Source organism: Eumetopias jubatus, unplaced genomic scaffold, assembly GCF_037043125.1.
Source record: "Eumetopias jubatus isolate StellerSeaLion01/CBP00866 unplaced genomic scaffold, mEumJub1_p1.0 scaffold_2, whole genome shotgun sequence".
NCBI lineage: Eukaryota > Metazoa > Chordata > Mammalia > Carnivora > Otariidae > Eumetopias > Eumetopias jubatus.
Genome location: NW_028274808.1, coordinates 96,847,841 through 96,865,400, shown reverse-complemented (window position 1 = coordinate 96,865,400; position 17,560 = coordinate 96,847,841). Strand labels below are relative to the sequence as shown.

The 17,560-nt window shown below is 38.6% G+C and overlaps 1 protein-coding gene across 1 annotated transcript in view; it reads left to right on the top strand.

Moving 5' to 3' along the window:
• Positions 1–2,417: 2,417 nt before the first annotated feature.
• INTU (inturned planar cell polarity protein) overlaps positions 2,418–17,560 on the top strand; it is an 81,700-nt gene continuing 66,557 nt past the window's right edge. The window contains exon 1 of the mRNA XM_028102280.2: positions 2,418–2,599. Coding sequence (XP_027958081.1) covers positions 2,454–2,599 — 146 coding nt within the window. The 5' untranslated portion in view covers positions 2,418–2,453. The remainder of the gene's footprint in view (positions 2,600–17,560) is intronic.

Sequence of the window (17,560 nt, the reverse complement as noted above, 5' to 3'; positions counted from 1 at the left end):
CTCAATCCCAGGATCCTGGGATCAGGACCTGAGCTGAAGGCAGCCGCTTAACCGACTGAGCCACCCAGGCGCCCCTAGGCACCAGTTTTAAGGAAGACATGTCAGCAAGGTCGTATCCTTCCATTTGTGCCCTAGATGCCATCTTCTCCTGCTACCCTCCTCCTCCTCTGCCCCATTATCCCTTTATGAACTAGTCCCCCGTTTTCCAATCGGAGCGACATCTAAACCTCTTTTAAAGAAAAACTTGTGGATTTCCAGGGATGACTTAAACTTTTTTAAATTATAATTTTAAATAAACAAGTATAAGCTCTGTGCTCTATACCTCTTACATAAGAAAAAAACAATTTTATAAATTAATTCAAAGCAAACTGCAAAACAATATTCAATAGCTGGCATACAATTCTGAAAAAGCACATTTAAAAATTATACAACAAAAATGCTTAGGATATTCAAATGTACATAGTGTATTGTGACAAATGAAACTAAATTGCATCTTGAAAGTTTAAATACTGTTAGCCTGCTACTGCTTAGGTTTTTTTTTTTTTAAGGTTTTATTTATTTACTTGAGAGAGCAAGATGTGGAGAGGGAGGAGCAGAGGGGGAGAGAGAAGCAGGCTCCCCGCTGAGCAGGGAGCCTGACCTGGGGATCCTGACCTGGACCATGACCTGAGCCAAAGGCAGAGACTTAACTGACTGAGCCACCCAGGCGCCCCCTGCTCAGGTTTTTTTTTTTTAATTGTCCATGCATATAACCACTTTGGGCCATGCGAGGACTCATTTCCCACTTCTCTTCTCTTTTTGGATTATAATATTCCATAAGAACAAGAGAAGTTTAGACTTCCTCTAAGAAATTTGCTGTGGCCTTCGACACCTCAGTCTATTTTCCCTTGGGTATTCCTTAGAACTCTGCATTTATCATGATACTTATCACTGTATTTTATAAATTGCCTATTTGTCTTTCAGTCTCCACCATCTGTCCAGGTAGTTTAAGTTGAATCTCCAGCACCCATCCAGTGAGATCATAAATATTATATCCTTTTTTTACTTGCTATAAAATGAATATTTCCCCCATGCATTACTCTTTGAAAACATTTCTATTTCATAATATTCATATTTCATATATGTTATTATTTAACGTTTCCCCTATTGTCAAACATTTAGATTGCTTTCAGCTTTACACTTTCAGAAATTTTATAAATTTTTTGCATCCTTTATTTTCCTGGAATAGATCTGTAATAGTTGAATTACTGAGTCCTGAGGAGGAAATATAATCTAGTAGTTAATGACTTGGGTTCAATTTTTGTTTGACTTTTTTGCCTTCTAGCCAATTGACCATTAAGATGAATAACCTGGGGCCCCTGCGTGGCTCAGTCGTTAAGCGTCTGCCTTCCGCTCAGGTCATGATCCCAGCGTCCTGGGATCCAGCCCCGCATCGAGTCCCGCATCGGGCTCCCTGCTCCGCGGGAAGCCTGCTTCTCCCTCTCCCACTCCCCCTGCTTGTGTTTCCTCTCTCGCTGTCTCTCTCTCTGTCAAATAAATAAAATCTTTGGGAACAAAAAGATGAATAACCTAAGCTTCAGTTTCTTTATTTTAGTATAAGGATATTTACTTAATAGGATGTGAATACTTAGCATTGAATACGAATAGAACAAATAATTTGAGAAATGGCTGACTTCAATAAATGCTATTATTTTGTACTTAGAAAAAAATATTTGATGGAGGTACTCGTAAATTACCGATAAAATTCATCAGTTTACACTTCCAACTCAGTGATGAGAACAAATTATAAGTTTGCGTTACAAAATGAACATACAGTTGATTTCACAACACTGCCACCCATTTGAAGCACTCTACAATATCTGCTTGGGAAAACTATAAAAACATTTGCAATTGCGAAACAATATGAAAACCAAAGAAACAATGGGGCGTATTTACATTAGCACCTCTTAGAGGGCGTTGCTTAAAAGTGTCCCTTCCCAGCACAAGAGGCAGAGGCCCCGGGGAAAGGTAGAGAGGAGTTTCCTTTACCTCAAGGGAACCCCAGGCTTCGTGCCTCTAAGGCTTTGGGCAGCTGTTCCTCGTAGAAACACAGGGCAAAGTGCAAACTGGAAGGAAAACGGGGGGAAAAAAAACCACCAATGGGTCTCCGCCGCTGATAAATTATGCGGCTCCAAGAGTGCATTTAGGAGAAGCTAAGCGGTGAAGTTTTAGCTACTTGAATTCCTCCAACTGAGACGCCCTCCGGGAAATTTCACCTCTTTGGCTTCTTTGAGTAGTTCTCGCGCTCTCGGGAAAGCTTCCTCGTCTCCCTGGCAACCCAACCGCCACCAATTGCAGCCAAGGGTTGGTGGTCACGTGGCCTCTGCCCCTTCCTTAGCGGAGACAACATGGCGGTTAGGGCGAGCTGTAGTTTCGAGACTTGAATTACACGACTTGTACCTATTGCATTCCTGATGATGGCGTCTCCGATTTCGTGTAGCTCTCGTCATAGTCCAGATGAGCTCCCTGGAGACCCCTCTTCACAAGAAGATGAGGATTGCGATTACGAAGATCGGGTCAGCTACTCGGGTTCATACTCCTCAGCGAGTAGCGATTATGAGTAAGAGTCTTGAAGAGGGACAATTAAATCCATCCTTTCAATCCAGAGAGTATACACGTGGGCTGGGGGGTACTGCCAGAATGTTGGCGTAGTTGGGATTGAGTGTTTGAGGTTCTATAATCAAAGGGATTTATTTGAGCCACGTTCCAGTTGTGCGGTATTGTGAGCCGCAGTGACGTGCCATTCTTCGCTATTCGGGGCTTTTTATTATTGTCAGACGAGGAGGTTCTCCTCTTTGTGGCGGGTTCTATATTTACGGGTATATCTGTTAGGATGGTCACAAAACTCTTTGATCCTATCGCAGTGTCTTCTCTGACGTTATGATCTTTGTGATTTTAGTGGAAGGATACGCTCCACGTTTTATAAATCAACTATTTAAATTATACAGATTTTTTTCCTGTTATAAAAATGGGTAGATATATAAAAGAAAATCTACCCATAGTCTTCACCTTGAAGGACAACTTCTCAGCATTTGGGGGTATTTCTGCTATATTTTCCTATGCGTTCTCGTGGTTTTCTTGTTTTCTACTTAGTGTCATATGTAATTTTTATTTTTTAAAAAGATTTTTATTTATATATTTGTCAGAGAGAGAACCCACAAGCAGGGGGAGCGGCAGGCGGGGCAGGCAGAGGGAGAAGCCGACTCCCTGCTGGGCAAGGAGCCAGGTGTGGGACTCAATCCTAGGACCCAGGGATCATGACCAGGAGCTGCGGGCAGACGCTTAACTGACTGAGCCACCCAGGTGTCCCAATAATGGAATTTTTAAAATACAAAATATCTAAGTGTTATTTTCCACTTTTTAATCCTTAATAATATTGAAAAAGTTATTTTGATTCATAGGACCCAATGCTATTTCAATTTTGAAGAAATCTATTTCTTACTGCTAAGAATTAAGACCTTTTTGGAAAAGTAAATTAGCCCTAGTTTGAAATGAATGACTAACAGTGAAAAGGTTTAGGTGCCAAAACCTCAACCAATCCCATAATAGACTGCCATGCATAGTCAGTTTTAGGATGACATTTTAAGTGTATTATTTAGGAACAATAATTACAAGTATTTAATGTGTATTTAGGGGTAAAAATTACTTGGCAATTATTTCCACCTCTGGGTATGTAAAATTTTGCCATTATCTTTAAAAGAGTGAGGGAAAACTAATGACTGCTTAATATACTCTAGAGGCTCAATAAGGACAGATTACATTCTTGAAGAGACTATCAAGTATTTTGTGTAATCTTCTGCTGTGGTCACTTAAAAAATAATTTAAAAATTATGGTTATCAAGTGAGGCACTGGATGAAGTATGGATTACAGGAGACCTGATTTGGTCTTGCTATGGGAGTCATAGACCTCTGAGACTCAAGCTCTTGGTTTCTCTACATCTTAGAAACACATATTTTTAGCTCAGAGAGAATCTGTAATTTACCCATAGTCATACAGCTGAGTGTTTCAGTATAGAAATTTAGGAGACCTGATTGCAAATGGAGTGCCCTGATTTTAATGGAATGAAGGTAAATGAACTAGCCCTGTTTCCTAGGAAATAAGCAGTCTGAGGACCTTGTGTTAAGAAAACTTGTTACCTCAAAACATTTTGTAAAAAAAAAAAAATTTTTGTGATTCAAAATACATGTAAATATGGATTTTATATATACATATATAAACATTTGTGTGTATATATATATATTTTTTTTTTTAAAGGGCATTAAGCTTTCCACATTAGTCATTCACTCATTACTCCAGATGTTCCACTGTCTTTATCTTCCTAATAGTAAAAGTACAGTAAATCTCTATTGTAAAATGTTTGGCTGGTCTATATTTTCAAGTCCTGTCAAGATTCAGATTTTATGGGGCTCCTGGGTGGCCCAGTTGTTAAGCGTCTGCCTTCGGCTCTTGGTCGTGATCCCAGGAGCCTGGGATCGACCCCCACATTGGGCTCCCTGCTCGGCGGGAAGCTTGCTTCTCCCTCTCCACTCCCCCTGCTTGTGTTCCCTCTCTCGCTGTCTCTCTCTCTGTCAAATAAATAAATAAAATCTTAAAAAAAAAAATTCAGATTTTATGTTTGTCCCTTCTTCACGTGTAGGACATGAGAATTGATTTGCTGATCTGACCGGGTAGGTTCTGGTCTGTTCCTATTTACCTCTCTAACTTGCAGAGTCACCACTGCAGAAGTGGTCTTCCCAGTTTGGACAGAATTACTTCTTTTTTTTTTTTTTTAAGATTTTATTTATTTATTTAAAGAGAGGGAGCATGTGAGGTGGGGGAGGGGCAGAGGGCAAGGGAGAATCTCAAGCTGACTCTGCGCTGAGTGTGGAACCTGCCGTGGAATCTCGCGACCCTGAGATCATGACCTGAACCAAAACCAACCATGGGACACTTAACCAACTGAGCCACCCAGGCACCTCTGGACAAGATCACTTCATAATCAAAGGCACAGGGACATGTGAACATGTGAACCTAATCTTACTCGTCAAAGCTAAGAGATAGGAATTGCCCATGTTGTTGCCTATATGTAGTTCATTCTTTTTATTTTATTTTTTTAAATTTTATTTATTTGACAGAGAGAGACACAGCGAGAGAGGGAACACAAGCAGGGGGAGTGGGAGAGGGAGAAGCAGGCTTCCCGCGGAGCAGGGAGCCCGATGTGGGGCTTGATCCCAGGACTCTGGGATCATGACCTGAGCCGAAGGCAGACGCTTAACGACTGAGCCACCCAGGCGCCCCTGTAGTTCATTCTTTTTAAACTTCTGAATAGGATTCCATTGTATGAATATACCAAAATTTATTCTTTTCTTGGGTTTTAACATAGGAATGTTACACTTGAAGAATCAAAATATTTCAAAGTCATGATGCCATATACTGTATTAACATCCAATTTAGGATAATTCCCTTTTTCTTCTGCTGTGAACTCTGACTTCTTTTTTCTTTTAATTTAATTTCTTTTATCAAATTACATAGATTGGAAATTCGAACAGTGTATAGCTAAGTTTATGATGAGAAATGGCAATTCTTTGCTACTCCTTCTCTCTACTTCCAACTCAGCATGTTTGAAGATAATTCATATCTTCCCTGTTTCTCCTCTAGCATTGCCCATCTTACTGACATCACTCTCTCCTTGCTCATGTCTTCAGATCTAGTAAGTCTCCAGTCTTGTTGATTTCCTTTTCTGATAGCCACCCCTCCTTCTTTCTTTTCTTCAGAGGCGCTGCCTGACTTAAAGCACTTGACTCTCCCTTATAAGAGTGGAGTAGCCTTCTAACTGATCTGGATGCCTCGTCTTTTATCTCTAGTCTTTTTTCCCTACAGCTGCCAGAATTTGCTTTCTAGAACACAGTTCTAAATCATTTTTCTCTTAGAGAACCTACTATAAAAAGATATATTGTGGCAGTTTGAATCAAAGATAGAATTAAACACGTGTTAATATTACCGGTGAAGCTAAATAAAATGAAGCAAATATTCATGTCCTTAACTAGCTCATCCCTGTGATCCAGAAGAGAAGGCTGAGATTTAAAAAACAGCTAATATGTCAGGCTTGGTCACTGATGGTTGTATTGCAAATAATTCAACCACTTCAGTTACAATGGAATTTCTTTATAAAGTGTTGCCTGAAATTATCATCCTGGTGCAGTGTAATGAGTATTGGATTAAGATAGGGGTCAGACAACCTGTCTCTTTATCCCTGCCACCAACCATATGGCCTTACATGTGTCACATAACTTCTGTAAGGATCAGTTTTCACGTCTTAAAATGGGAATGAGAGTATTTACTTAACTGAATTTTGTTGACTGTGAGATTTGTCAAATCCTAGGAACAGGAAAATTGTGAACAGTTGATGGTGAGGGATTGACAAGGAGACAAAGAGGAGTTGATGGTAGAGGTGACATGTATTTGATTTAGAAGAGGGTCAATCCAAGCTGAGTTTCATTTCCTCATTTTCCCCCAGCTTTATGGAAGTATAATTGACAAATAAAAATTGTATATATTTAAGGTGTACAATGTGGTGATTTGATATGTACATACAGTAGAGGATTCTCTAAGAGAAATGCAAATTTTACAAGATTATTTTGCTTGCCTAAAAGTGTTAACATTTTAATTTCATCAAGTTTTCCCTGGTCTTGAGGGGTTCAGAGTTAGAAGAATTCTTGGTTATAAGCTATTGTTTTATGAGATCTCTCTTATAACAAGTTTTCTCATCTTTGTCAGCGGTTTCACAACTTCCTCCATATCTTCAAGAGGGAGAACACTACATATTCTAAGCGGCAGTGTGGTTAAAGAGAAAACTGAAGGCGGAATGTTCAAGAATTTCTATAAAATCTTTGTGTAGATGACCTAATAAAGACATGCTTTTCTTTTTTCTTAATTCAAAATTATTTTTTCTGAAAAATTTGAAACATGCACAAAAGAAAGACCCCTATATACTTCTCACCAAAGACATGGCTTTTCTTTACCTGAAAACTATCTTCCTGGTGTTGATTGAGAAGCTTTATGGGCCTTCATTTATTCTGACTTTTATTTTAAAATTTGAAGTAGTAAGATAATTATGTTAGGGCAGTGAAACTACTCTGTATAATACTATAATGGTGGATGATACATGTCATTATGCATTTACCTAAACCTGTAAAATATACACCACCAAGAGTGAACTGTAATGTAAACTATGGATTTGGGGTGATTATAATATATGAGTATAGGTTTATCCATTGGAACAAATGTATCACTCGGGTGGGAGATGTTGATAATGGAGGAGGTGGGAGGAAGGGAGTCTCTCTGTACCTTCAACTCAATTTTGCTTTGAACCTAAAACTGTTCTTAAAAAAAAAAAGTGCAGTAAATCATTTTTCTATAGTACTCAAAAGCTCGGTAGCCTCCCAAATAAATTCCAGATTCCTTAGGATGATTTTAAAGCTGTTTCAGATCTGTCCCTGGCCTCTCTGATCTCATCTTTGATGATCTTCCTTCTTTAAAGCTTTCTTTATTCCCACTTGTCTTACCTCGGGCTGCTATTTAAAAAATAGTATAGGGTGCCTGGGTGGCTCAGTCAGTTAAGCATCTGACTCTTGATTTTGGCTCAGGTCATGATCTCAGGGTCCTAGGATTGAGCACCACATTGGACTCTGCATTGGGCATGGACCTGCTTAAGATTCTCTCTCTCCCTCTCCCTATGCAGCCCCACCCCCATTCCCACTCTCACATACACTCTCTCTCAAAAAAATAAATAAAATTAAAAAAATAGCATAGACTGAGTAGCTTATAAACAACAGAAATTTATTTCTCACAGTTCTGAAGGCTGGTAGTTCAAGATCACTGTACCAGCATGGTCAGGTTCTGGTGAAGACCCTCCTCCAAGTTGTAGATTGCTGACTTCTCTTTGTATCCTTGCATGGCAGAGAGCAGAGAGAACAAGCAAGCTTTCTCATGACCCTTATGAGGGCACTAATCCCATTCACCAGGGCTCCATCCTCATCGCCTCATCTAATCCTAATTGCTTCCCAAAGGTCCCTCTCTAATACCATCACATTGAGTGATAGGGTTTCAACATACACATTTTGGGGAGACACAAACATTCAGTGCTTAACATTACTATGCGGAAACATACACTCATTCTCCTATCTCTGGTGTACTTCCACACCTACACTTGTATGGCCTTTGTTCTCTACAAAACACCCTTTCTTCCTATCTTAAAATCATTCAATGTCCCACTTATGTGCTACCTTCTCCTTTACCTTTTTTGATACTTCTTAGACCTAATTTCTCCAAACTTGGCTCTTCTATAGCGGTTTTTGTTCTTCACTTGCATTTTAGCTAGGTGATGAGCCCTCAGTCCATATGACATTTTTAAAAGTACAAAAATGCCCTATCACAGAATGTTTTGCTGGCCTCTGATTTCAATTTTGCCAGGCTCAGATCTTATCCCTAACTTAGTGCTTTGTAAGCATGCTCCATTTAACTGAAGGGGGTAGAGGTAGAGAATGTGGTCCTGGGAATGGGGTCATTATTAATATAGTTCCAATGGAGATGTCTTCCTGATGTAAAAATTTATTTCATGCAGTGAGTACACAATAATTTACTGGCTGATCCCTTCCTTTTCTCTACCATGCTTCACATTTGTTCCAGTGGTGACTGTGGCTAGGCTAGAAAGAACACCAGCCCATCCCAGGCTCCCCACTCCTCAAGCTGCCATAACATCTAGCATAGATTTTAACCATTCAAACTATGGCTTTCTCCTAGAAAACGATCAAAAGACTTCAAGGATGAAAATTAGATATTGCTGGTAGACAGAGCACAGAAAAACAAACACAGAAAAATGTTGGACAGACCAGTACTGAACAAACACCAGATAGAATCCATATTTATTTGTTATGATATTTTTATTGTGTGTGTTTTTATTGTGTGTGGTTTTTCTTTGTCCCTAGAATTGTCCCACTATACATATTAGCACCATGTGTGTTGACCACTTTGGTGCTTTTGCCCACTAAAAAGGAAAACAAAGTATACTGTAACAGGTTTGGAGTAGTAGCAAAAGTCTGTTTTCCTTAAGGAAATGAACCAGTAGGTCTGGCTATTCATAACTTTTCTTATGGTAGCCAAGAAAATCCCAATACCATTTCAATTGATAAAAAATGTTGACAATGTAAATAAAGACCTGAGAGATTCAATAATTTAGAAGAAAAAAATTAGTATCAGTGTAGAATTCTTTTTTTCTTTTTTTAAGCTTTATTTATTTGACCGAGAAAGAGACAGTGAAAGAGGGAACACAAGCAGGGGGAGTGGGAGAGGGAGAGGGTGAGGGAGAAGCAGGCTCCCCACTGAGCAGGGGGCCTGATATAGGGTCAATCCCAGGACCCTGGGATCATGACCTGAGCTGAAGGCCGACGCTTAACCAACTGAGCCACCCAGGCGCCCCTCAGCGTAGAATTCTTGAATATGAATTGAGAAACTTATTAGCATTATCTGAAATTCATTTTCTTTAATATAGTTATGTTACTGTTTATGTAAGTGAACTTGGTTATTTGCAAATTAGCAAATCTTTCTTTGGGAAGAAGGACTGCTCATATTTACTACATCATTTAGAGCCTTGAAAACCAATGAAACTGTCCTCACACGTTGCAAGCAATGAATATACAATTGTTTCTGTTCAGAGAAAAGTGGAATAAACAAAATAATCTCATTGAAAGACATTTACACAATGACAACTTTGCAGTTTGTACCATTGTCCTATGGTACAAAGGGACTGACATTTATTTGACACTTACCAACTGCAGAAATCTCAGAAAAGAGATTTTCTGTATTATAAAAATCTGTATTATAAATCTGTATTATAAAAAAATCAGAATTAAAGCTGCTAGAGTTAATTCCTTTTTCAAAATAAGCATTTTCTTTTGGAATTAAGTTTAGACTTACAGAAAAGTTGCAAACATAGTACAGAGAGTTCCCTTATATCCTTCACCCAGTTTCCCCTGATCTTAACATCTTATACAACTATGGTATGTTTGCCAGAACTAAGAAATTAACATTAGTACAGTACTATTAAATAAACTCCAGACTTTATTTGAATTTTACCATTTATCTACTTACGTCCTTTTTCTGTTCTAGGATCTAATCCAGAATATCATATTGCATTCAGTCATTAAGTCTCCCTAGTTTCCTGTGGTCTGTGACAGTTTCTTAGTTGTTTCTTGTTTTTCATAACCTGGAGCTCTTGGTTAAGGTAACGTCTGCAAGGTTTCTTCACTGTGAAGTTACTATTTCTCACTTTCCATACTCTGTTCTTTGGGAACGCATCACTAAGTCCAGTTCACATTAAAGGGGAGGAAGGATTAAGCTCCATCTCCTGGAGGAGAGAGTATCAACATATAATATTAATTTATTTAATTTTGTTATTAATAATAGTTGGACTGAAAGGTTGGTTTTTTCGTAGTTGTTGTCTTTAATACACCCTCTTCTAGTAGAACTAGTTTGAGAATACAGTCTTCACAACTCTGTTAAACTTTCTAACACATTAATCAGTTATGCTCTTGATGTTTATCTAAATAGGAATTAATCATCTGGAGTAGGAATAAGGAACCTTCCAGGAATACTGAACTATGGGAGCCACAGAGGCCGCATCTAGTTTGCTGCTTCTTTTTTTTTTTTTCCCTCATATTAACTTTTTCTTTTTTTTAAAATTTTTATTGTTATGTTAATCACCATATATTACATCATTTGTTTTGGTGTAGTGTTCCATGATTCATTGTTTGTTCATAACACCCAGTGCTCCATGCAGAATGTGCCCTCTTTAATACCCATCACCAGGCTAACCCATCCCCCTACCCTCCTCCCCTCTAGAACCCTCAGTTTGTTTTTCAGAGTCCATCATCTCTCCTGGTTCGTCTCCCCCTCTGACTTACTCTCCTTCATTCTTCCTCTCCTGCTATCTTCTTTTTCTTTTTTCTTAAAATATGTTGCGTTATTTGTTTCAGAAGTACAGATCTGTGATTCAACAGTCTTGCACAATTCACAGCTCTCACCGTAGCACATACCCTCCCCAATATCTATCACCCAGCCACCCCATCCCTCCCACCCCCAACCACTCCAGTAACACTCAGTTTGTTCCTGAGATTCAGAATTCCTCATATCAGTGAGGTCTGCTTCTTTTTTTTTAAAGATTTTATTTATTTGACAGACACAGCAAGAGAGGGAACACAAGCAGGGGGAGTGGGAGAGGGAGAAGCAGGCTTCCCACTGAGCAGGGATCCCTATGCAGGGCTTGATCCCAGGACCCTGGGATCATGACCTGAGCCGAAGGCAGACACTTAACAACTGAGCCACCTAGGCACCCCTCTAGTTTGCTTCTTAAGCCAATAGCACTTAGCCTGGAGCCTAGCAAATAGAGGTCATTGGAGACATCTTCCTTTATTGCTAGGGGTTGGAAGAATACAGAAGTATGAGTGCTATATCTAATAAAGTTATAAGTTTCTCTACATTTTCGATTCTGTTGGGCAAGAGGAAAGGGACTGACATTTATTTGACACTTACCATGCCAAGCACATTTTTTAATTTACTCTTGATAACAGCCATGTGAGGTAGCTATAACCTGTTTTCTAGAAGAGAAAAACTAAAGCTTAGAAAAGTAAAAATGTCAATAGAACAGAATTTGAACCCAGATCTTTGTGACTTCTCAGTTCATTTTTTTTTTGCTATACATGTTTCCTTCTTTCATGAGTCTCGTACATTCATTTCCCTGTCTTTGTTCCTGTTCCTCTTATCTCCTTTTAATTTCTACTTCCTCTTAAAGTGAAGTATCTTAAATTTAGAGGTGAGGAAAATGGATCTCATTCATTGCTGGTGGAAATGTGAATTGGTATAATCTTTGGTTAAAAATGTATATGTATACATACATATAAGGATGGTTACTGTATCATTGTCCATAAGGGTAAAACAAATACTGAACACAAAGCTAGCTTATAAGGAGGTGAATGACCAAATGTGCTTCGTCCTTGATAGGAACCATTAATGCAGCCATTAGGGGTGATACATGTTAAAGGTATGTGTATATATACATATATACATATATATATATGTATATATACACACACATTTGAAAGATGATTCCACATTTTATTTATTTTATTTTTTTTAATTAAGATGTTATTTATTTGACAGAGAGAGAGAGACAGTGAGAGAGGGAATACAAGCAGGGGGAGTGGGAGAGGGAGAAGCAGGGAGCCCGATGCGGGGCCCGATCCCAGGACTCTGGGATCATGACCTGAGTCGAAGGCAGATGCTTAATGGCTGAGCCACCCAGGTGCCCCTCCACATTATATTTATATATAATAGAATATGTAATAATTCTAGTTTTTCAAAACAATGACAGCATAATCCTATATATGTTTTTATATGATTTTATGATTTTAAGAACATGAATATTTAACATTTATGTCAGTGAAAACTAGGAAGGGAAGATGACATGTATTGTAGTTTTGTTCCCATTTATATAAAATGAGTCTATGCATATGTATGCATAAAAGGATGCATGAAAGTACAGTCACCAACTAGGAATCTGGTCGACATTAATTCCTTCCTCTGTCTTCATCTCATTCAATCAGTCTCAAAGTCCAGGGATTTTCAAGCATTTCTTAAATGTTTTTCTTACTTTCCATGTTTTCTGCCTTGCTTTATTTATTTATTTATTTATTTATTTATTTATTTATTTATTTATTATTATGTTATGTTAATCACCATACATTACATCATTAGTTTTTTTTTTTTAAGATTTTATTTATTTGAGAGAGAAAGAATGAGAGACAAAGTACATGAGAGGGAGGAGGGTGAGAGGGAGAAGCAGACTCCCCGCTGAGCAGGGAGCCCGATGCAGTACTCGATCCCAGGACTCCAGGATCATGATCCGAGCCAAAGGCAGCTGCCCAACCAACTGAGCCACCCAGGCGCCCCTACATCATTAGTTTTTGATGTAGTGTTCCGTGATTCATTGTTTGCGTATAACACCCATTGCTCCATGTAGAACATGCCCTCTTTAATACCCATCACCAGGCTAACCCATGCCCCCACCCCCCTCCCCTCTAGAACCCTCAGTTTGTTTCTCAGAGTCCATAGTCTCTCATGGTTCGTCTCCCCTTCCAGTTTCCCCCCTTCATTCTTCCCTTCCTGCTATCTTCTTTTTTTTAATATATAATGAATTATTTGTTTCAGAGGTACAGGTCTGTGATTCAACAGTCTTACACAATTCACAGCGCTCAACATAGCACATACCCTCCCCAATGTCTATCACCCAGCCACCCCATCCCTCCCACCCACCACCACTCCAGCAACCCTGTTTGTTTCCTGAGATTAAGAATTCTTCATATCTGCCTTGCTTTAGATACCATCTTTGCCTAGTATCTAAACATCCCCCTAACTATTCTCTTGACTTGAATCTTATCTACCTCAAATCCTTCTTCCAATTTCTTATTAAAGTAGATCTATCCAGAGATATCTGACACATAAATCTCTATCTAGAACTCTTAAACTATAAAATCCAAACCCCTTGCCATGGTCCAAAAGGCCTTGTAAAATTAGGACTTGACTACGTTTCCTCTTGTGCCCCACCTTTGGCAACTGTAGACTAGCTTTGTTTTGTTTTGTTTCCAAGATTTTTTTAAAATTCCTAGTTAGTTAACATACAGTGTAATATTCGTTTCAGGAGTAGAATTTAGTGATTCATCACTTACAACACCCAGTGCTCATCACAACAAATGCCCTCCTTAATGCCTATCACCTATTCAGCCCCTCCCCTGCTCACCCCCCCTCCAAAATGTCTGTTCTCTATAATTAAGAATCTGTTTGTGGTTTGCCTCTCTTTCTTCGCCCCCTCGGATATTCATCTGTTTTGTTTCTTAAATTACACGTATGAGTTAAATCATACGGTATTTGTCTTTCCCTGACTTATTTCACTTAGCATAATACTCTTAGCTCCAACCACATCATTGCAAATGGCAACATTTCATTCTTTTTTATGGCTGAATAATATTCCTCTGTGTGTGTGTGTGTGTGTGTGTGTGTGTGTGTGTGTGTGTGTGTGTGTGTATCACCTCTTTATCCATTCATCAGTTGATGGATACTTGGGCTGCTTGCATTTTTTGGCTATTGTTGATAATGCTGCTATAAACATTGGGGAGCATGTACCCCTTTGAATCAATATTTTTGTATCCTTTAGGTAAATACCTGGTACTGCAATTGGATCATATGGTAGTTTTATTTTTAACTTTTTGAGGAACTTCCATACTTTTTCCACAGTGGCTGCACCAGTTTGCATTTCCACCAGCAGTGTAAGGAGGTTCCCCTTTCTCCGTATCCTCACCAACATCTGTTGTTTCCTGTGTTGTTAATTTTAGCTATACTGACAGGTGTGAGGTGGTATCTCATTGTGGTTTGGATTTGTATTTCCCTGATGATGAGTGATGTTGAGCATCTTTTTATATGTGTGTTGGCCATCTGTATGTCTTTGGAAAAATGTCTGTTCATGTCTTCTGCCCATTTCTTAACTGGATTATTAGTTTTTTGGGTGTTGAGTTTGATAAGTTCTTTAAGATTTTGGACATATCCTTTATCAGATATGTCATTTGCAAATATCTTCTCCCATTCTGAAGGTTTCCTTTTAGTTTTGTTGATGGTTTCCTTTGCTGTACAAAACCTTTTTATTTTGATGTAGTCCCAATAGTTCATTTTTGCTTTTGTTTCCCTTGCCTCACGGGACCTATCTAGAAAAAAGTTGCTACAGCCAATGTCAGAGAAGAGAAGTTGCTGCCTGTGTTCTCTTCTAGGATTTTTGATATTTCAGATCTCATTTAGGTCTTTCATCCATTAGGTCTTTCGTCCATTTTGAATTTATTTTTGTGTAAAGTGTAAGAAATTGGTCTAGTTTCATTCTTCTGCACGTAGCTGTCCATTTTTCCCAGCACCATTTTTTGAAGAGACTGTCTTTTTTCTGTTGGATATTCTTTACTGCTTTGTTGAAGATAAGTTGACCATATAGTTGTGAGTCCCTTTCTGGGTTTTCTGTTATGTTCCATTGATCTATGTGTCTGTTTTTCCACCAATACCATACTGTCTTGATCACTACCCCTTTGTAATATAACTTGAAGTCTGGAATTGTGATGTAACCAGCTTTGCCTTTCTTTTTCAAGATTGCTTTGGCTATTTGGGGTCTTTTGTGATTCCATACAATTTTAGGATTGATTGTTCTAGCTCTGTGAAAAGTGCTGGTGGTATTTTGATAGGGATGGCATTAAATGTGTAGATTGCTTTGGGTAGTATAGACATTTTAACAGTATTTGTTCTTTCCATCCATGACCATGGAATGTTTTTCCATTTCTTCGTGTCATCTTCAATTTCTTTCATCAGTGTTTTATAGTTTCAGAGTACAGATCTTTTACCTCTGTGGTTGGATTTATTCCTAATTATCTTATGGTTTTTGGTGTAATTGTAAATGGGATTGATTCCTTAATTTCTCCTTCTGCTGCTTCATTATTGGTGTAGAGCAATGCAACAGATTTCTGTACATTGATTTTGTATCCTGGGACTTTACTGAATTTGTGTATCAATTACAGCAATTTTTTGGTGGAGTCTTTCAGGTTTTCTATGTAGGATAACATGTTGTCTGCAAATGGTGAAAGTTTTACTTCTTTGCCAAGTGCCTTTTCTTTTTGTTGTCTGATTGCTGAGGCTAGGACTTCCAGTACTATGTTAAATAACAGTGGTGAGAGTGGACACCCCTCTCTTGTTCCTGACCTTAGAGGAAAAGCTCTGTTTTTCCCCTTTGAGGATGAAATTAGCTGTGGGTTTTTCATATATGGCCTTTATGATGTTGAGGTATGTTCCTTCTTTAGTTGTCTACATAGGTCAGACTAGTTTTAGTTGTCCACATAGGCATAGAGACAGCCCCTCAAGGCCTCTGCTTATGCTGTTATTTCTGCTTGGAATTGTCTTTTCTTCTTCCCCTTCAGGCCCCCATATCCCCATCACCAACCACTTATTCTTTTAAAACTTACTTCTGTGTATCCTCTACCAGAAATTCTCCCTGCCCTCACCCTCAATCCCAGGCTAAACTAGGTGACCTCTATTTTGCATTTACCATGTGTATCATTGTGAATTCTTTCTCACTTTCTCTTCCCCACTAGACAAGGAAAGGACTGATGTTTTAATCATTACAATTCTAGTACCTTCCAAGCACCTGGCACTGTTCATTTGCTCCATGATTGAATGTCCTGTGCCCCCTACCATCACCATGATTGAATGTCCTGTGCCCCCCCCACCATCTTTAAGTCATAGCCAAAAAGTGGTTCTCATTCAAATTTTAGAGATAAGATGAAACATCTTCATGTTTAGCATAGGGGAAAAAGTATTTCTTTGGGGTCACATATTTAATGCAAATAATATACTAGATTAAAAGATTATGAAGCAAATAATTTCATTCATTGTTTAAATTGATACATATCTTCATAAGTAATTGTGTATAATCATGATATGTACATTGTGCCATTTTAAGTTATGGTACATAGTTACCTAAATTTTTTATGATTGGAAGCAATTATTTAGATTCTTCAGAGTAGAATTACAGAGTTATTAAATACTAATTTCTGTGGGTACAAATGGATATGGTTGAAACATCTGATAAATGGTTAATACCTGGTGCTAAGTGGTGCTAACATGATGCCACACATTGGGAACCAACAAGTGCCAAAGTAATATTAGTTTTGATATTTGGGGTTAGGTATGCCTTTTTTTTAACCATTAATATATAGTTGAAAATCCTGTATTAATTGCCAGCCACAGATGAGATAGGTGGTTAATTTCAGAGTTGAGTAATAGAATAGTGCATTTTTTTAAATTAATTTTCAGTTTTTAGAGAGACAGTTGACTTTTCTTGAGAGAGAGAGAGCATGTGTGTGCATGCAGTGGGGGGAGGGACAGAGGAAGAGGTGGAGAGAGAATCTTAAGCAGGCTCCAAGCCTGGTGTGGAGCCCAACACCAGTACCCAAGCCCTACACGGGGCTGGATCTCATGACCCTGAGATCATGACCTGAGCCGAATTCAAGCATCAGACACTTAACCGACTGAGTCACCCAGGCACCCCTAGAGAGACAGTTGACTGTTAAGTTAAAAGAACCAGAGTTGCTAATAAACACTGCAGAAAATGGAAATGTCTTCTATTTGATGGAACTATTAGAATACAAATTATACCCTTTTACATCAGAATATTAGAGCTGGTGTTTCGTAAAGACTCTCTTAACATATTATATTTTCCACTGTAACCAGTTTGCTTTAAAAAATAGTTTGAAAGGTAAATTTTCATAACATTAAACAGGCAGGGTGGAGTTTGTGATTAGGTTTGTTACCTTAAGATGAGAATTTTGGGGCACCTGGGTGACTCAGGTCAGCCTTGGCTCAGGTCACGATCCCAGGGTCTTGGGATCAAGCCCCACATCAGGC